Here is a 22,038-nt window from a genome sequence, read left to right as displayed (position 1 = left end):
CCCAGTAGCTCACTGGCAGCCAATGCAGCACTTTTAGGACCTGCGACACATGGACCCACTGAACTGGCCCACTTACCAGCCTAGCAGGCCACATTCTGCACTAGCATGCTGATGACACCATGCGCCAGATCTCTAGATGGCAATGGTTTCATATAGATGTTAAATAGTACAGTTTGGATGATTTTTATATCGATTTTGTTCATGGTTTATTTATTTAAAACATTTATATACCCCTTAAACATTTGCATTTCTAAGCTGTATACATAAAACAAGCCATACATCCAAAAAGAAGAAGAATAAAATCATCATGAAACCAAAGATTACGTAAAATACCTTCTGGAAGAAGAAAGTCTTAGCGATGTGACTGAAGTTCAACAAGCAGGGAGCCTGTCTAATCTCAACTGGGAGGAAGTTCCACAGGCTTGGGACTACTATGCTGAATGCACAGCTGCTGGTGCATTCAGTGCATCTGATCCATGGGAAAGTGTCTGTAACACCCCCTTAAGAACATAAGAGCATAAGAAGAGCCTGCTGGATCAGGCCAGTGGCCCATCTAGTCCAGCATCCTGTTCTCACAGTGGCCAACCAGGTGCCTGGGGGAAGCCCGCAAGCAGGACCCGAGAGCAAGAACACTCTCCCCTCCTGAGGCTTCCGGCAACTGGTTTTCAGAAGCATGCTGCCTCTGACTAGGGTGGCAGAGCACAGCCATCATGGCTAGTAGCCATTGATAGCCCTGTCCTCCATGAATTGGTCTAATCTTCTTTTAAAGCCGTCCAAGCTGGTGGCCATTACTGCATCTTGTGGGAGCAAATTCCATAGTTTAACTATGCGCTGAGTAAAGAAGTACTTCCTTTTGTCTGTCCTGAATCTTCCAACATTCAGCTTCTTTGAATGTCCACGAGTTCTAGTATTATGAGAGAGGGAGAAAAACTTTTCTCTATCCACTTTCTCAATGCCATGCATAATTTTATACACTTCTATCATGTCTCCTCTGACCCGCCTTTTCTCTAAACTAAAAAGCCCCAAATGCTGCAACCTTTCCTCGTAAGGGAGTCGATCCATCCCCTTGATCATTCTGGTTGCCCTCTTCTGAACCTTTTCCAACTCTAGAATATCCTTTTTGAGATGAGGCGACCAGAACTGTACACAGTATTCCAAATGCAGCCGCACCATAGATTTATACAACGGCATTATGATATCGACTGTTTTATTTTCAATACCTTTCCTAATTATCGCTAGCATGGAATTTGCCTTTTTCACACCTGCCGCACACTGGGTCGACATTTTCATCGTGCTGCCCACTACAACCCCGAGGTCTCTCTCCTGGTCGGTCACCGCCAGTTCAGACCCCATGAGCGTATATGTGAAATTAAGATTTTTTGCTCCAATATGCATAATTTTATACTTGTTTATATTGAATTGCATTTGCCATTTTTCCGCCCATTCACTCAGTTTGGAGAGATCTTTTTGGAGCTCTTCACAATCCCTTTTTGTTTTAATGACCCTGAACAATTTAGTGTTGTCATGCCTCCAAGGCCCCAATGACTGGGATAACTACTTTCCATATACCCTCCTTGTTCTGTTTCCTTCCACACACCTCTTTCAGCACTCCCTACCCCAAAACACAACCACTCCAGGCTCTCACAACAATCACAGCACAGGCAATAAGAAGGGGACAGTTGCCAACAATGATATCAATTTGCTCAAGTGATTATCCACCTCTCACCTGGGAAACAACCAAACTCTGCCCTGAGTCTCTCACTCAGGGGCAACAAACCCCCAGGACTGAGCCAGCCTCACACCTTGACCAGTCCTGGGACCACCAACATGCAAACATGGGCAAAAAAACAATGCCAACAATCAAACAATACCAGCAACTGCAGCTCTTCCCATGAAGACCTTGGACTAGCCAGCACCTCCCACACAATTCTTGGAATGGCTTCCTCAAGCCAGAGGTGTTAAGGACTCAGCGGCTTGGGGAAACAAACACACACATGCACACGCACCCCTGCCCAGATATTCTGCTAGCAGGTAGAGCTCCAACTGGTAAGCACTCACAGAACCAAAGGGGCAGGGGAAGTCATACAGAAACATAGAAGCCTCTCTCCTCACTCCTGTGCTTCCTACCAGGATATATTAGTGTCTTATGTCAAACAGCACAGGAAACAGAATGGACCCTTGTGGGACCCCACAGCCCAAAGCCATGGAGCTGAGAAACTATCTCCTAGTACTACTTTCTGGTAGTAACCTTTCAGGTAGGAGTGGAACCAGTAGAATGCAATACTTCCTTTTTTTTTTTTTTACAATAATTTTTATTCAAATTTTCATAAAACATACAAAACAAAATCATAAAACATTCAAAGACAAAAAACAAAACAAAACAAAAATGATTAAACAAAAAAATAAAATGTTGACTTCCCATTTGTCGCAGATCAAATCAGTTATAGGTCTACAATATATAACAATCCTGTCTCTTAAATTATATTATAAAATCACTTTCCTCCAGTAGTTATCTTAATTAATCATCAAATCTCATAAACATTACTTTATTCTTTCCACAAAAAGTCAAAGAGAGGTTTCAATTCTTTAAGAAATATATCTATCAATTTTTCTCCAAATAAACATGTCGATTAATCCATCTCGTTAATAATAATAATAATCTTATTGTCATAACCATAGTCCAAATAAACATATCGATTAATCCATCTCATCAAAATCTGTTAGGTCCAATAATTTCAATAGCCATTATTCCATTATCCCTATTAATTCCATCTTCCATCTTCAATAGTCCTGTTAAGTCCAGTAATTTCAGTGTCCAATCTTCCATTATCAGTATTCCATAATAATCTTGCTGTCATAGCCATAGTCATATAATAAGAGTCTGATGGGAATTTCCTCTATCCCAAATATTTTCTTGCCATCAATTCTGAATAAGTTGCTGAAATATTGTTGTAAAGTCATATCTGTGTTCTTCTTTTTTACAAAATGCACTGGCTCATCTCTTGAGAGTTTTTCCATTGTCACATGGCTGCTGTTAATTCCATAGATTTTCTCTATATCAAGCTCCATCACGTCATTCCAGTCCAGAAGATTATCCAAGCCATTGATAACTTTATCTCTAATATCTTCATTAATTTCTTCAGAGATAACGTTAAATTCCAAACAGTAGATTTTATTTCTAATATCCATAAACTCCAGATCTTTTTCCAATTCCACATTTGTTCCAATCTCCAGGGCTTGTATCTTCCCTTTATTTTTTCTTTTCTCATCTCTGATCTCATTCTCCTCTCTCACAGGATCCCCTATTTCTTTAAGCTCCTGCGTCATTTTGCTCAGTTCAATTTTCAGCTCCTTACTGCCCTGTCGCAGGGTTTGTTTCGTTATCTCAATCTCATCCATTATTTTCTGAAACATAATTACTTCCAGATTCTCAGCCACTTTCTTGATTGCCATTTTTAAAACCACGAAAACAAAACAAAACAAAAATAAAGAAGAACCACTTCTTATTTCAGCAACAATTGGGTTAATATTCCAGGCTTGATGACATCACAGTATAAACAGAGCAGCCTGCCTTATCTCTCTATGTTCAAGAATACAAAACAAATTTAGTTCCCAGCATCAAAACAGTTAGTGGCGTCGTGAAGAAGCAGATTCGTCAAAATAAAATAGACCAAAAAGAGAATAGTCCCAGACAATACAATGTTCCTCGGAATAGAAATCCCTCTTCTGTTTATATCTTTAGAATGCACTTCCAGGACAGCTTTTTGCAATAGAAACAGAGATAAGCTGTTAATTTCGTGAATAACAGAGAAGAGTTATAGCTCACCCAGAAGCTCTTTAAAGCTGATTAATTTGACAAATCTCTTTTTGCTGCAACAATTTAAACCAAGTAAAAAAAATAATAGAAAGAAGGGTGCTTGCCTGTTAGTCTGTTTTCTCTTTGAAGAAAAGATAAACGTATCGCATTAAACAGATAGAGCTTGTTCGGAAGTCCGTCCGGCATTGCTGGCTGGACCTTTTCTCATAAATTAATGAAATCCAGTCCTCCCAACAAAAACAGGCTTTTGAGGTTGATCTCTACGTTTCTCCCTGCCCGGGAGAAATTTCATCAGTCAAAATAAAAAATGTTCTGACTGATTTATATCTGAATAAGCTTCTTTTGAGGCGGGAGCCCGTCTCAAAAGCAGGCACAAGCGAAGTCACCCTTCCCGGAAGTGAGAATGCAATACTTCCAACGGTCACCTCCTTGAGTCACTCCACTCTAGAAAAAGACCATAGCCAATGGTGTCAAAAGCTGCTAAGAGATCAAGGAAAATAAATAGGGTCATACTCCCCCTCCTCTCTCTCTCTCCTGTTAAACCTCATCAATCAGGGCAACCAAGTCTGTTTTGGTGCCAAAAATGGGCCTGAAAACAGAATGGAATAGATCTAGATCATCTGCTTCCTCTTACCTTCCGCTGTCTGGCCTCCACCCTCTCAATCACCTGGCCAAGGAAAGGAATGTTAGAGAATGGACAGTAGTTTTCTAAAACCTCTGAATCCAGGGAGGACGTCTTCAAGAGGGGATGCACCACCTCTTCTTTCAAGATGTTGGCCATAACCCCCTCCCGCATCAAGATATTGACCACTCCTTGGACCCATCCAGTCAGTCCCCTTTTACTAGATTTTACCAGCCATGATGGGCAGGGAATTGGAAGATTCAGGATAACTAAAAGTTTTCTAACAGCAGCACATAGTTAAACTATGGAATTCATTGCCTATTAGCTACCAAACTAAGTTCAAGTTTCTGGTTTTGGTGTACAAAGCCCTATACAGCTTGGGACCAGGATACCTAAAAGATCATCTTACCCTTAATATACCTAGTCAATCACTATGCTCTGCAGGTGAGAGCCTGCTGCACATACCATCTTATCAGGAGTCCGTTCCACTCAACGTAGGAAATGGACCTTTAGTGTAGTGGTATCTACTCTTTGGAATTTGCTCTCCTTAAATGTTCGACAGGCTCCATCTCTGTTATCTTTTCGGCGCCTACTGAAGACCTTCCTCTTTCAACAAGCCTCTTAAGTAGAGACTTTATCCCAGTCTGCATCTTTGTTGAAATTGCTTTTTAAGATGTGGTTAGAGTGTTGGACTGCAGCCTGGGAGACTAGGGTTCAAATCCCCACATAATAATAATAATAATAAATTCAATTTCTTCGTCGCCTATCTGGCCAATGGCCACTCTAGGCGACTTACAAAATTATTAAAATACAATTAATAAAATACAGTAATACAATAAAAACAATAGATCTACAACAACAATATTAAAACTGGGTAGGAGGCATTACAATTATATCGATTAACCCTCCCCGGATACCCACATAGTGATGAAGCTCACTGGAAGACCTTGGGCCAGTCACTGCCTCTCAGCCTCAGAGGGAGGCAATGGGAAACCACCTCTGAATACTGCTTACCATGAACACCCTATTCATAGGGTTGCCATAAGTCGGGATCGACTTGAAGGCAGTCCATTTCCAGTCATTAAGGAAAGGTACTCTGCTCATGCTCTGCAATAATGTCATTTTATTCATTATATTTTATTGTTTTATTATAGTTTGAATTCTTGGAATTCAAATTGTAATACAAAAATTATACAGTGTCTAGTATAGAGATGTGAAGGCCCGGGGGGGGGGGAATGAGGATGGGGAATGGGGGGAAAAAAGTCTTTTTCCTGAGTTTTTCTGGGATTGTTCCATGCCTTCACATCTGTAATCTAGCACATCGCATGACAATTGCTACAACAGACAGAAAAATCATTAAGTGGTCCACCAGGACCTTGAGCAATTTTCAAGTGGTCCATGACCGTGGGGGGAAAGGTTTGGGAACGACTGAGCATTGATCCTAAGTGCCTTTATAGCAACATTAACAAAGTGCTCAGGGTTGTGGCTGCCACTTATGCAGGCTGTTTGTGTGTGTTTTTAAAAGAAGGCAAAGCCCCCAGACTCCCTAGCACCGACATCCCTGACCTTTAAGTCGTATAACTGTTGTCTTTTGAAGGCCCAGCACCAGTGGGTGGCCAGATTGGGCCTTGGCTGAGAGCCACTGTGGCCCAGCGGGAGGTCCTCCTTCGGGTGGGAGGGTGGACCTCCCGTTCTGCAATCCGTGTTGGGCTACGTGGCCAAGCTCTCGCAGAGCTGGAGCTCCCAGGCACACCCCAATAGAGAGTGTGGGAGGCCGCCTCACCTACCTGTCGCGTTAACACATCAACGCACATGTCCAGTGTGCTGTGCAAGCGTGCCTGCCATCACCAAAAATGATGGTGGGGGCATCGCTAAGGGGTTGACACCCCTGCCACCATCTTGGGTGATGGCAAGCATATGCACACAGTGCCTAAGGTGTGGCAACTGCTACAGGAGGTAAGTGGGGAGGCGGGCCTATTTAAGCCCCACACCATCTGTACCAGGAGGGGCTGTTGAGATGTAAACCAGTCATGCCTGGCACCAGTCTGGTCTTTCCCCAGAAAGTCCTGAAATGCCCTCTGTCTTCATGGGGGGGGCAAACTTCGGAGGGGTGCATAGCATTGTAGTCTAATTCTGGGCTCCATTTTCAAGGCACTCAGTTGCAGAGCAGCCTAGCCATTTTTTTTTGCTTTTAAGTAAGAAAGACAATGAAGCCCTCCTCAGATCACCATATCAAAAAGGAGGTCCCTCTCCACCACACACAGACTTTCACATCCTCACTCCAAATTTTAGGGAGCATTTTATCCTGCACACACACACCCCAAGAGAGGTAAATAAAGAGTCTTGACCTTAATTTGTGAACTTGTCCAGAGAAAGAAACAGAATATTCCATTTTCAAGTGGGAGGCAATGTGCAGTCAGGGGAGCATGGGGTGTGTGTGCCGTTTTGTGGGAACCAATGCTACTTTGGGACTAGTCCTGCCTCTCCTCTGTCATAACAGATATGCTGGAAAACATCCTAAGTCTTTGTACCTCTCTCGCCTTGTACATGTGACCCTGTGACTGACTGCCTGATGCTCACGGAGGACAAGAGCCATCCAGTATCAACTGACAAGCGATGGAGAGATTGCTGCAGGGCTCTTTTATTAGTGCAAGGCATTCATTAACCATATCCATGGATTATTTCTGCACCAAGATTATAGTGGTGCTAAATTTATTTTAGATCACCCCATTAAGCATATGGAATTTCAATATTCTATATCAAATGCTCGTAGAATTTGTTCCCCAATCCATTTTGGCTTGACTTTTGAGTATCCTAGATATGCTAGATATTTGGATAATTTGACCATCCCCTAAGTATCACCAAGTCTTCTCCAGGGCTAGATTTAACTATCTCCCTTCTGCAATATTGGCCACTGTAGACACCCAAAGGCTATCAGGCCATCACACTGTGAAGGGTTAACTCTGCCTTTTATGAATTCCGGCGTTCAACCCACCTCCTCTTCTTTACTTTCAATACTAATCAATTCACTGGTTTTCATCACACAGTAATCCACACATTCGTGCCAAGTCCGTGGTAGTTTCATGTTATCAAATAAGTATAACATCTGATTATTCAACGACCAGTGCTCCTTAAGCCTTTGCAAAATGTCGTCTTTCAGCCACGCCAGGAATAAAAGAGACAAAGCAAAAGAGGGCAGTTAGTAGAAGCTAGTCTGTATGCAGAGTTGGAAACATTATTTATAAAGTGAAAGGTATGACATACTGAGGTTACGTTATATTCCAGCGTATCCCAATAACAGGATATGTCGAGAAGAAAGAAAGTTTGCAATATTATCCAATTCTCCAAATTGTTTCTGCTAATAATGAACATATTTAGTTTTCTCTGAGTAGCAGTCATTTCCTTCATTGTTTCTAGTTTTTTGCATCCATTGAAAGCTTTGGAGCCAGTTTTCTAATAAATTTATACAGATAGCCAAAAGTGTTACAAGTAGAATGACTTGCAGTTTTCGATCCCCAAGGAAAACAGGGGAAGAAAGGGTTAACGCAGAGCCTAAAGCAAAGGCTCAGGTTGTAAATGTCACACAGCTGCAGGAGACTGTCTGAACCAATTAGGGGCCTATAAATGTGGGAAGCAGGCAGCAGTATGTGTGGGGGTGAAGGAGTCTATGTGGTGTTGTTGCGTACGTTTGTTTATCAGCTTATTCCAAGGACTTATTTGTGTGCTGCAAATAAAGTTCTTCCTAACAGAAGTTGCCAAAGGCGTCTGGTATTACTTTCTTTACTGGTTCTGACTGGTTCTCCGCTAACAAAGGGTTATGGGCCCAGACTTACTAAACGCCTGAACCAGAACAACCAGTAAGCCAGCAAGCTGAAAAGTAAGACACCATCAAGCTCCTGGTGAGAGAGGCAAGGATGGCGATTCCCTACGCATCTGGAATGCCTCTGGAGCGTCTCAATGACTCCAACTACGCAAGCTGGAAGGTAAAAATGCATATGCTTCTACTCCGAGAAGATTTATGGCATGTCGTTGAGGCAGATGCTCCACTTAACCCCACGGAGGAGTGGCAACGCCAAGATCAAAGGGCAAAAACCACTATAATATTGGGAGTGCAAGACGCTCAACTGTTAAATGTAAGAGACAAAGAAACAGCCTGGGATGTCTGGGAAGCGCTCCAGAAAGTGCATGTAACAACTACTGCAGGCAGCAAAGTATTGCTAGCAAGGAGACTGTTCCAAACCCGTTTGCAGGAAGGTGTGAGCATGCACGATCACTTACAGACTGTACGTAACTTGTTTGCTCAATTACAAGACAGAGATGTTAATTACTCTGATCAACAACAAGTATATGTACTGCTTTCTTAGTTAAATAACTCATATGAAGCCGTGGTTTCTGCGCTAGAAGCCATGCCAGATAAAGAACTGACAATGGCATATGTTTCCAAGAAACTTCTGCAAGAGTGGCAGAGAAGGACAGAAGCAAGCACCATGCAAGCCGCCGCTGCAGGTCCGGGAAAAGGGAAGGGCGACATGAAAGACAGCACGTTAAAGAAATGCTACAGATGCGGTTCTGACAAACATCTGCGTAAGGACTGCACAGTAAGAAGAAAACAAACCATGGTCGCTATCTCCAGCACAGAGGCTGAATACATCAGCCTCTCAAGTGCATGTACAGAACTGCTATGGTATGAACTGCTGTTCAAAGACGTGTCTGTGTCTGTTGAAAAAAACATATGTGATGTTTGAAGACAATCAAGCATGTATTTATTTAGCACAGTCAGAAAACCACACGAAACGCAGAAAGCACATAAGTACTCGGTTTCATCACGTGCAAGACTGTGTCAAACAAGGATTAATCACAATGAAACATTGTGATACTAATGATATGTTAGCTGATGTACTAACGAAACCTCTGCCAGAGGACAGGCACAGAAAGATCATATCTGACCTGGGATTACACTGAAATGTAAATATGTGTATGTATGTAACATAGTCATTGTATAACTATTACAAAATATGTAAGATCTGCATTCCTCACGAATCAAAAGGTGGGGGAATGTTACAAGTAGAATGACTTGCAGTTTTCGATCCCCAAGGAAAGCAGGGGAAGAAAGGGTTACCGCAGAGCCTAAAGCAAAGGCTCAGGTTGTAAATGTCACACAGCTGCAGAAGATTGTCTGAACCAATTAGGGGCCTATAAATGTGGGAAGCAGGCAGCAGTATGTGTGGGGGTGAAGGAGTCTATGTCGATGTGGTGTTGTTGCATACGTTTGTTTATCAGCTTATTCCAAGGACTTATTTGTGTGCTGCAAATAAAGTTCTTCCTAACAGAAGTTGCCGAAGGCATCTGGTATTACTTTCTTTACTGGTTCTGACTGGTTCTCCGCTAACAAAAAGTACCAAGCACAAATTGAGGTACACGTTAGCTCTGCCAGGTCTGCAGTAAAACTAGACCTGGCTAGGGTTGCCAGGTTCAATCCCTGAGGCTGATCCTGTATCTTTAGGAGAAAAGAAAGTCAGCCAAGTGCAGGTGTTCTGGCAATGCTGTAATGGGAAAAACCACAAGGTGGAATTCTCCCTTCTCCCTGCACAACTTTTAAAGATGCAGAAGACCTCTGGGAGGCTGGGCTTGGCAACCAAGATGTCTTCTGTACTTTTAAAAGTTGTGGAGGGGGAAGGGAGAATTCCACCTTGTGGTTTTTCCCATTACAGGGTTGCAAGAACACCTGTACTTGGCTGACTTTCTTTTCTCCTAAAGATACAGGATCAGTCTCAGGTCTTGAACCTGGCAACCCTAGACCTGTCCATGGCTAATTCTTTTAAGAAAGGCTTGCAAACTGATTTGGAATGTTGGGGCCTATTACATTGGAAGTGTTGTGCTGCACCTCAGCTTGCACTGAAGGGTCTGCATGGGACAGGGTAGACAGAGGGAGGAACCTCCATGCTTCCTAGATTGTCCTCCCCCTTCTAACCTGTGTGTTCTACCTTCCAGTGCTAGACTGATTCTTTTAGAATTGCTGGCCTCACTTCCTACTCCATCTCTCTCTCTTGTTTCACTCCTCCCCTTGGAGAGGAGACCTTTTGAATCTCTCTTCTCCTGAAATGCAGGAACAAGCATGCCTTGTCACATCTCCACTAGGGATAGAAAGATCTGTCAGTTTCAGTTCTCAGTTTCTCATTTTTCCCGTCTTAAATTCATTTTTCCACATTTCTGCAGCTATTTGCTATTTTTTTTTAAAAAAAAAATCTCAATTCCCCCCCCCAGCATTTTAGTGTGATTTTCTCCTAATAAACACATTTTTGTAGTCAGTTTTGACTAATGTACACATTTTTGCAAGCCATTTGGCCCCAGGCTATGGTCTGAAGGCACATGAGGCCATACCCTGATGAAACTAAGCAGGGTCAGGTCTGGTCAGTGCCTGGATGGGAAACCACCTGGGAACCATTTGTAAGCCGCCTCGGGTTTCTATCATGAAAAGAAAGGCAGGGTATGAAATAAATAAATAAATAAATAAATAAAATAATAAATTTCCCAACATAAAATGGAGTTTGCATGTTATTTTCACTAATATAATTTGGTTTTGGCACGGAAACAGCCTTGGTCGCCCTGTGCCTTTGTCGGGAGAGAGACAGGGGGAGTGTGACTCTGTTGATTCTCCTTGATCTCTCAGCGGCTTTCGATACCATCGACCATGGTATCCTTCTGGGGAGACAGGGGGAGTTGGGAGTGGGAGGGATTGCATGGCAGTGGTTCCATTCCTACTTGGCAGGTCACCTCCAGAAGGTGGTGCTTGGGGAACATTGCTCAGCACCCTGGACTCTCCACTATGGGGTTCCACAGGGGTCAGTTCTGTCCCCCATGCTGTTCAACATCTACATGAAACTGTTGGGTGCGGTCATCCAGAGCTTTGGAGTGCATTGCCATCAGTATGCTGATGACACGCAGCTCTATTTCTCCTTTTCATCTTCTTCAGGTAAGGCTGTCAATGTGCTGAACCGGTGCCTGGCTGCGACAATGGACTGGATGAGGACTAATAAACTGAGGCTCAATCCAGAGAAGACTGAGATGCTGCTAGTGGGTGGTTCTTCTGACCGGATGGTGGATGTCCAACCTGTCCTGGATGGGGTTGCACTCCCCCGAAGGAGCAGGTTCATAGCTTGGGGGTTCTCCTAGGACCATCTCTGTCACTTGAGGCTCAGGTAGCCTCGGTGGCACGGAGTGCCTTCTACCAGCTTTGGTTGGTGGCCCAGCTGCACCCCTATCTGGACAGGGATAACCTGGCTTTAGTTGTCCATGCTCTGGTAACCTCCAAGTTAGATTACTGCAATGCACTCTACGTGGGGCTGCCTTTGAAGACGGTTCGGAAACTGCAGCTTGTGCAAAATCCAGCAGCCAGATTGGTAACAGGGACCAGACGGTCCGAACATATAAAACCAATTCTGGCCTGCTTGCATTGGCTGCCTGTATGTTTCCAAGCTCGATTCAAGGTGCTGGTTTTAACCTATAAAGCCTTACACGGCTTGGGACCACAATACCTGATGGAACACCTTTCCCGATACAAACCAACCCATACACTCTGCTCAACATCTAAGGCCCTCCTCCGGGTGCCTACTCCAAGGGAAGCTCGGAGGGTGGCAACAAGGGAGAGGGCCTTCTCAGTGGTGGCCCCCAAATTATGGAATGTTCTTCTTGACAAGGTGTGCCTGGCGCCATCACTGTTACCTTTTTGGTGCCAGGTCAAAACTTTCCTTTTCTCCCAGGCATTTTAGCATGTGTTTTTAAAATTGTTTTAAATGTTTAAATTGTGTTTTAAATTGTTTTTAAAAGATGTGTTTTAAATTTGTATATGTGTTTTTTTTGTGTTTTTAGGTACTGTAAACCGCCCAGAGAGCTTCGGTTATGGGGCAGTATAGAAATACAATAAATAAATAAATAACATATGTTCATTTTTATTCATTTTTGTAAATGCATTTTTGTAAATATTATTTGGTTGGCAAAATTGCATTGCATAATTTGGATATCTGCACATTTTAAAGGATGGCTGTGTTTCCATTTTCACATTGTTTTGGAAATGTAAATTTGATTCCTCCTACTGGGAGGAAGAGTGGGATATAAATGAATGAATTAATAATTAATAGTTTCAGCTTGAAATGCAAACTGAATTGAATTTCTCACCCATCCCTAATCTTCACCTTAGTTAGCTAGAACTAGGGATCTTTCCTATCAAACATGCATTTCCTTTAACAAAGGCCAGTTTATTGTTTTCTTAAAGGGATTCTGCTACCCTTCCATTTTTGCCAGCATATAACTCCAGTGCTAACATATACAAAAGAAGATGCCCTCAACATTTAAAAAGCGAGGCTTGCATACGGGATTCCCACTGCTTGAATGCTTGCAAACAGGATTTAGGGGGATAGCCTCCTCCTGACCTCAAGCTCTTGACTCACCTCCACTGACACCGCCTGGCCTCCCTCTTCCCCAGAGCTGAGGCCCATAAACATACCTTAGGACATGCTGGAGATGGGTAATTCCAGGCACTTGTGGAATGTGGAATTTCTAGCCTGGGATAATCAGTCCGAGCTAGGGTTGCCAGGTTCATGGCCTAAGACTGATCCTGTATCTTTAGGAGAACAGAAGTCAGCCAAGTGCAGGTGTTCTTGCAACACTGTGACCTTTTGCAACAGAAGACCTTTTGGAGGCTGGGCGTGGCAACCAAGAGGTCTTCTGTATCATTAAAAGTTGTGCAGAGGGAAGGGAGAATTCCACCTTGTGGTTTTTCCCATTACATTTCCCTTTGAATTTTGTTTCCATCTTCCACGGTATTAGCTGTGCCCCCCAATTCTGTATCATTGGCAAATTTGATAAGCATGCTCTGTACCTGCTCATCCAAGTCGTTAATAAAAATGTTGAAGAGCACTGGGCCCAGGACCAAGCCCTGTGGTACCCTACTCGTTACGTCCACCCAGTTTGAGAAGGAACCATTGATAAGCACTCTTTGAGTACAATACTGAAGCCAACTGTGGATCCACCTGATAGTTGTTCCATCCAGCCCACATACGTAGGTTTGACACTTGAAAGCCTTAAGCCAGGATGAAGATGGAGGGATGAGGAAAGGTGGAATTTAGAGCTGTTCTGCCTCTTCTCATCCCTCACTGTCTCTTAATGAATCTAGATAATCCTTTTTTGCATTGCAGTCTTCTAGTGTGGAAGCGGTGGCAAAAACATTTCTCTCCTGCAATTTCCCCACTCCTCCCTATAATGCACTGTCCTTCATTTTGTTTTATGGATAGAGGTTTGTTTTATGGATAGAAGTTTTTAGAAAGTAAGAACCTTACTTAGATTGGGAGATGATTTTCATCATGGAAATCCCATGCAATTAAGAGAAAAATTAAAGGACTGCCCCCCAAAATTGACTATTTGACTTCTGACAAAGCTCACATGGATCAAGCATTCTGATCCTTAACAGCATTTGAATGCTGATGGTGGTGGTGGTGATGGTCCAACAAACCTTACAAGGGCTTAGGGTCAAACATTTATTACATCTTGTTGGGACTGACATTCTCCCCCACCTCAGCTTTAAGATCACAATGGGAATTTGATATAAGGACGGAGATTGATCAACATTCTTGGAGCCGTGTTTGGACAACCAGACATTTGTCCCTATTCTGCCGATCTTAGAAAGAACTCCCTTAAAAAATTTCACCAATGGTATTATACTCTGGTTAGATTGGGTTTGGTACAGAAACAGCCTTGGTCGCCCTGTATGATGACCTCTGTCGGGAGAAAGACAGAGGGAGTGTAACTCTGTTGGTTCTCCTTGATCTCTCAGCGGCTTTTGATACCATCGACCATGGTATCCTTCTGGGACGTCTTGCGGACTTAGGAGTTGGAGGCACTGCTTGGCAGTGGCTGTGCTCCTACCTCGAGAATCGTCTCCAGAAGTTGGTGCTTGGGGAGCATTACTCGAGTCCCTGAATACTCCAATATGGGGTCCCACAGGGTTCAGTTCTGTCCCCCATGCTCTTTAATATCTATATGAAGCCGCTGGGCGAGGTCATTAGGAGATTTGGAGTGCGTTTCCAGCAATATGCTGATGATACACAGCTCTACTTCTCCTTTTCATCTTCTTCAGGTGAGGCTGTTAATGTACTAAACCACTGCCTGGCCGCGATAATGGACTGGATGAGAGCTAATAAACTGAGACTCAATCCTGACAAGACTGAGATGCTGTTGGTGGAGGGGCTCTCTGTCCAGATGGTTGACGTCCGACCTGCCCTAGATGGGGTTACACTCCCCCTAAAGGAGCAAGTCCGTAGTTTGGGGGTCTTATTAGATCCGTTCCTGTCACTGGAGGCTCAAGTAGCCTCGGTGGCACAGAATGCATTCTACCAGCTTTGGCTGGTAGCCCAACTACGACCCTATCTGGATAGGGAGAACCTCGCCAGTTATCCATGCTCTGGTAACCTCTAGATTGGACTACTGTAATGCACTCTACGTAGGGTTACCTCTGAAGACGGTTCGGAAACTTCAGCTGGTGCAGAATGCTGCATCCAGAGTTTTTACTGGGACTAAAACATCTGACCATATAACTCCTGTCCTGGCCCAGCTGCACTGGCTACCAATATGTTTCTGGGCCAGATTCAAAGTGTTGGTTCTTACCTATAAAGCCCTTAATGGCATCGGACCGCAATACCTGGCGGAACGCCTCTCCCGCTATGTACCTACCCGGTCGCTGCGCTCGACGTCAAAGGCCCTTCTCCGTGTCCCAATGCATAGGGAGGCACGGAGAATGATAACTAGAGCTAGGGCCTTCTCAGTGGTGGCCCCCGAACTATGGAACGCCCTCCCTGACGAGATATGCCTGGCGCCTTCTTTGTTATCTTTTCGGCGCCAGGTAAAGTCCTACCTCTTTGCCCAGGCATTTAAAAAAAAAATTAAAATTTGAATTGAAAATTGAAAATTGAAAATTTTTAATTATGTTTTATTGTGTATTGTATTTACATCCACTTGTATTTTAACCTGTTTTATTATGCTGTACACCGCCCTGGGAGCTTATTGCTATAGGGCGGTCTAAAAATGTAATAAATAAATAAATAAATAAATAAATAAATAAATAAATAAATAATATTACTCAATCTACTAACTCCTTTTGTTGGAGATGTTGTGGAGAATGAGGCACGTATTTCCATCTTTGGTGGTCCTGCCCAATGGTCCAGAATTACCACCCTGGGCTGCTGCTGGGAGGAAGGGCAGGATATAAATAAATAAATAAATAAATAAATAAATAAACCGAACAAATGGACAAACAAATAGAAAAGGTTATTCATGAAATTGGGTCTATTCTGCAAGTCAGTATTCCATAAGATCTGGATTTCTCTCTTCTTTTTATATTTTCTGAGCCACCTCAGGAGTTACAGCCGAAGGATTTAACATTTTTTATGTTTGTTGCGGTTAGTGATATTTCAGTACTGGAAGCACATAATTTGAGCATAGAAACAAGGTATAATAAACATTTTTTTGCAGTCTCAGAAAAGTTACCTGAAAATGCAAAGGGGTAAAGCTGTCCCTGAGGACCTTGTTGTTATATGGTGGACATTTAATTCTTATATACCAGAGAACCGTATAATGCTCTTATACCTAACATCATGACTGTGTTTGTAATTTTTATAATTTATTTCTCTATAGATATTCCCTCTCTCATTTTCCCTTTAATGTGATTTTGGTATCTCTATATTTACTGTTATGAAATAAATGATAACTGCACTTTTTTTAATGAAAATTGAAATGGACTGCCTTCAAGTCGATCCCGACTTACGGCAACCCTATGAATAGGGTTTTCATGGTAAGCGGTATTCAGAGGGGGTTTGCCATTGCCTTCCTCTGAGGCTGAGAGGCAGTGACTGGCCCAAGGTCACCCAGTGAGCTTCATGGGTGTGTGGGGATTCGAACCCTGGTCTCCCAGGTCGTAGTCCAACACTCTAACCACTACACTAGTGGATTTTTAAAATCAATGATACAATTATAACCCTGTACTGGTTTGCTGGCTATAATCTTGCCTTTCTCTATCCTAGTAAGGATTCTTCTTTGTCTTATATTATTAATTTCCTAATAAAGATTTAAAAAAGAAACCAAAACACAGCCATCCTTCGGAATTCAACTTACTCAAATTTTGCAACGCAGTTCACCAACTAAACCATGTTTACAAAAATACATATGTTAAGGGAAAGCGTGCATAAAAATGAATATATGAGTGAAAATGACACCCAAAACTGCATTACATGATGAGAAACTGTTTGCAAGAATGTGTACATTAGTCAGAACTACCTACAAAAATGTGTTGATTAGAAGAAATTCACACTAAAATGCAGAATTTTCACAAATTGCTGCAGAAATGTGGAGAACTGAATTTAAGATTGAAAAAATGAGAAACGGAGAAAGCGAAAACTGATACATCTTTCCATCCCTAGTGGGAGGGGCTTTTCCATAGGTGCTGCAGACTCGGGGTGGGCTCCCCCTGCATACTCCTACTTCCAGTCTAAGAGTAACTTACCAATTGCTTCTTGCAGTTCTTTATTGGCTTGCTCTGCTTCAGCGACCTTTAATGATAAATTCATAGCTGCCTCCAGTCTGTGAATATCTAAAAAGATTGCAACAATTCAAGCCAGGGAAATCTCCAACAGCCAATGACATATATTAAAAAGCCATTTCTGTCCCATGATAATTTTTTTAAAAAAAATCTGTGCCAGTCTTCAGAACAAATATATTCCCATGTGGTTTACAATATAAGACATAAAATAGATACAAGGTGGACCCACAATAAAAGAGCAGCTTCTCGGGCTGTGCAAAGACACCCCTCCATTCCACCCCATGGCTCCAATCTGGTGGGGGCTGTGATGTTCCTATATTAATGTATATATGGTAAGTGTTGGTTGTTTAGAAGATACATGGTAAGTGGAGTGAAAGAGGAGGGGGAGTGAATGGGCAGTAGAATGCGAGATGATTGGCTGAGTGTTTAAAATGGCTGAACGTATAAAAGGAAGAGTGAGAGTGGAATCTGGGGGGAGAAGAGAAAGAGTGGGTTGTTTGGTGGGTTTGAGAGAGTGGTTTGCCAGGAGAGAGTGGAGAAGGAGGGGGGTGGAGTTCGGATTAGTATTGAGTAAAACCATATGCTTATGTGCCTTAAGAAGAAATCTTGTTAATCTTGTTAGCTTTGTTATCTTTAATAAATACTTAATTTGGTTTACCAAAGGCCTGATCCTTGGCTGGGGTTTCACAGACCAGAAGGGAGGGTAAGGTAATGACCAAGGCTGAAGGGGAACTGTAACAAATGGTGGCAGCGGTGAAGAGAATAACAATACCAGTATTCAGAGTCTCTGGGAATACTAGTATTAGGATGTGACTGGTGGTTGCCTAGCAGGGGGATCTGTTGAGATCTGTGCTAGAGCGGGGAGAGAAAAAATAAAATAAATGACAGTCCGGACTGGTGGAGTCCCTGGTGGTGCCTAGTGACAGGCAGTAGCCACGCGCAGGTAGGAACCTGACAGGGAGAGCCAGGGAAGGGCGTCACAGGGGCATCAGGCCAACCCACCCTGGGTTAACCCGGGGACCAGCTGCTCCAGCTTGGAGCCATTCAACTTGGAGTGATTAAACATATGGCTGGGAGGGGTGCCACGACTCAGAGTGGAGTTGTGTGGGATGGTGGTTTGCAAGGCACTCTCCTGCAGGAAAGCATATTGCAAATCAACATCGCCTTGCAAAGCACCACCCTGTACAATCACTCCCTCAACTCATCAACTGATGAGTGGAAGCAGTGATCTTATGGGGCAACACTCAGGCATGAAGGAGAGCCATGGATGCTTCCCCTTCCTGCCTGATGCCCCACCCTCTGTTCCGGATTGCTCTGGGTCATCCAATCTGACCCATAGTGATCCATGGCTGTCTGAACCCAGATCCTCTGAGCCCCAAAATGTCCAAATTGTCCCAGTTTCCCAGAATCTAGTGTGCAGCCCTAGCAGCTTCTTTCTTGAAATGGCCCTGACGGCAGGGGCAGAACCAACAAAGCACATTGCCCCAATCTGCACCTCCCTGAGATGTTCCAGAATGATACTGTGGTCAACAATATCAAAAGCCACTGAGAGATCAAGAACAACTGAGCAGGGCCATGCTCCCCCCCATCTGACAAGGCAATTTCAGTGCCATGATGGGGCTCAAAGCGATACCAGACCACATTCAAGTAATTAGTTTCCTCCAAGCTGCTAAGCATGCCTGAAGCTGGACTGGTTGGTTGGTTGGTTGGTGATCACTTGTGGCCAAGTAAGATTGTCTTCCAAGATTGCTTGGAAGATACCTGTGCATGAATTTGTTTTGTGTGGGGAGATCGGTGCATGACGATCAACACACAATCTTGACAGAAAAAGGCTTTGATCCAATGGCATGGGATACCACAACAATTGGAAGTATTTTATCTGCTGTAGCCTTCATCCGCCTTCACAGCTGTTGTAACATACACATTGTTATCCTCTGCCTGTTCTGCCATTGAGGACATTCTTGGACTACCACCACCTTCTCAAGCACATGCCCCCAAAGGGGGGGGACATTTGCCACTGGGCATTAGTTGTTCAACACTTCTGGGTGCAGAGGGCTCCTCTTAAGGAGAGGGCACACCATGACCTCCTTTAAAGTGAAAGGCACCTTGCCCTCTTCCAGTGAAGCATTGATCACTCCCTGGACACTCCTAGTCAACCCCCCACAGAGAGCTCTAAGAAGCCCAAATGGGCAAGGACCAAGTGGGAAGATGGGCAGCCTCACTTCTTTAAGCAACTTATCCTCAGGCCTCAATAATCGAAACTAATCCAGTACAGATGAAACAGGGAGCACACATGATGTGTCCACTGGACATGCTCTAACTGTGGCTTCCAACACTGTCCAGATCTGAGTGACTGTGTCCCTAAAGTTGTTACAACACGCTGCCAAGGATGTCAGAGAAACAGTGTCCTGCCCAGGTGACAAAAGGCCATTCATTACTCAGAAAAGTTCTGTGGGACACAGCGGTGGCAGAGAAGTAAGCTCTCTTGCCACTGCCATGTGGTAGGCATGACAATGTGCCCTCACATGTTTGGTCAGGTTCAGACTAGGGATGGAAGGAGTTTCTCATTTTTCCAATCTTAAATTCAGTTGTTCACATTTTGGCAGCAATTTGCAGTTTTTTTTTAAATCCTCATGAAAATTCCCCAGCATATTAGTGTGAATTTCTCCTAATAAACACATTTTTGCAAGCAATTTATCATCATGCAATCCTTTTTTATATCTTATTTGCAGTCATGTTCATTTTTATGCATACTTTCCCCTTACATATGCGTGCTTGCAAACATTGCTTGGTTGGCAGACTACATTCCAAATTCCGATTAGTGCAAATTCCAAAGGACGGCTGGTTTTTTTGGTTCTCATTTTGTTTTGGAACGTACAAATTCGATAGATCCGGCTTGAAATGTGAACTGAATCAAATTTCTCGCCCATCCCTAGTTCAGCCTGAGATTTACGCCACCTGCACTCTAGCGGCCAACTCTCCTGTTTCATCTCAGGCAGGTCACTAGGGTAGCAAGACCCTCTACAGTGTTTTGCACTGTCTGTCACATGCACAGTTATCTGCCTATTGGACAGAAGTCAGAGGTGTGTTCTTGGTGTAGTGAGCGCCTGGATGTCTGGGATGTCTGTTTCCTTGAGGCCAAGGTAGCTGACCTAGAAAAGCTGAGAGAGGCAGAGAGGTTGGCAGATGAGGCCTTCAGGGACATTATAGCTGTGTCCCACTCCCAGGACAATAGCTCCCCTGCTATCATGGAAAATGAGGGACTTGGGGAAGGAAAGTATTGCTGTGAGGAAGAGGGAAACAATCCCTTAGAAGGGACCCAATCTTTGAAGGATAAGCAGCTATCCTCTCATGTTGAGGATACTTCTTGGGGGTGTATGTGGAAGGATCCTGATAGTGGGTGATCATTAGGAACACAGATAGTGGGTGGGGTATGTGATGGGCGTGCAGACTGCAGGGTGATTTGCCTGCCCGGTGCCAAAGTTGCAGATGTCACCCGTTGTCTAGATAGCCTGGTAGATAGTGCTAGGGAGGAGTCAGTGGTCGTGGTGCAGGTTGGCACCATTGGCATGGGGAAATGTAGTTGTGAAGTCCTGGAAGCAACATTTAGGTTGCTAGGTAGGGTGCTGAAAACCAGGACCTCCACAGTAGCTTTCTCTGATATGCTTCTGGTTCTGCAGTCAGGACCAGCTAGACAGGCACAGCTTTGTAGCCTCAATGTGTGGATGAAACAATGGTGTGGGAGGGTGGGGTATGGATTTGTTAGCTCCTGGGGAACATTTTGGTACAAGCCAGGCCTGTACAAAAGGGATGGCCTCTATTTAAACCAGGACGGAACCAAACTGCTGGCAGTTAAAATAAAAAAGGGTGGCAGAGCAGCTTTTAAACTGATTGGGGGGAGAAACCAACAAGAGCTAAGGAGGGGGCTGGTTCAGAACAAATCTCCCCCCAGGATAAAGACAAAAAAAATGATGGAAATTTAAATGGGGTAGTAATAAAACTAGGCATTGTGAGTGCTGGGGCACAGGATACTAATTCTGAGAGGCAAAAGTACCGCAGGCCAGTCCAGAAGTGCCGAAGACACTGTGTACGAGTGTTTACATGCTGATGCTAGAAGCCTCTGAGTCAAGATGGGAGAACTGGAGTGCTTGGTCTTAGAGGACAGCACTGATGTAGTGAGCTTAAGGAAACCGGGTGGAATGCAGAAATCCGCGGGTCACCGTTATCCCTGGATATAAGCTATATCGGAAGGACAGGGAAAGATGTATTGGAGGTGTTGTTGTTCCATATGTGAAAGAGTACATTGAATCCAGCAAGCTAGAAACCTCCAAATTGGCAGACTCCTCCACAGAATCTTTGTGGGTGGTGATACTGGGCCCAAACAGTAATTTTGTACTGGGGACATTCTATTGTTCCCCCTGACCAAAATGCTGAGGGAGATTTGAGATAAAAAAATGAAAACGAGAAAGCAACCAAGCTAGGAAATGTTGCGGTAATGGGTGACTTAAACTACCCTGACGGAGACTGGCTACACATGTGTTCCAGTCACAATTTTGCTATTTTGCTAAGGGCGGTATATAAATTGAAATAATAAAATAAATAATAAATAAATAACAAAGAAGCAAAATTTCTAGATACCCTAAACGACTGCCCTAGAAGAACCATTGGTCATGGAACCGACCAAAGGGACAATGACCCTGCACAAGAGATAAGTGTTATTGAACCAACTGGGAGAAGTGACCATAGAGCTATTAAACATGTATGCAAATGGTCAATTGCCAAGAAAATCCAACACAATCACATTTGACTTCAAACGAAGAAACTTCCCCAAAATGAGGGGACTGGTAAAAAGGAAGTCAAGAGGGTCAAATCACTCCAAACTACTTTGGGAGTTGTTTAAAAACACAGTATTAGAAGCTCAACTGGAGTGGATACCACAGACCAGGAAAGGTGATGCCAGTATGGTGCATGAGTAGAGTCAAAGATGCTATTAGAGACAAGAAGGCTTCCTTC

The 22,038-nt window shown here is 43.6% G+C and overlaps 1 protein-coding gene across 1 annotated transcript in view; it reads right to left on the bottom strand.

Annotated features, from left to right (window-relative positions):
* LOC133363694 (uncharacterized) overlaps window positions 1-22,038 on the bottom strand; it is a 77,748-nt gene that overhangs the window by 31,349 nt on the left and 24,361 nt on the right. The window contains exons 5-6 of the mRNA XM_061582961.1: window positions 16,990-17,076; window positions 7,435-7,592 (exon numbers count right to left, since the gene is read on the bottom strand). Of these exons, the coding sequence (XP_061438945.1) occupies window positions 7,435-7,592; window positions 16,990-17,076 (245 nt within the window). The remainder of the gene's footprint in view (window positions 1-7,434; window positions 7,593-16,989; window positions 17,077-22,038) is intronic.

The sequence above is a fragment of the Rhineura floridana genome, chromosome 9, assembly GCF_030035675.1.
Source record: "Rhineura floridana isolate rRhiFlo1 chromosome 9, rRhiFlo1.hap2, whole genome shotgun sequence".
Taxonomy (NCBI): Eukaryota; Metazoa; Chordata; class Lepidosauria; order Squamata; family Rhineuridae; genus Rhineura; species Rhineura floridana.
This window is presented reverse-complemented; position numbering and strand designations above follow the sequence as displayed.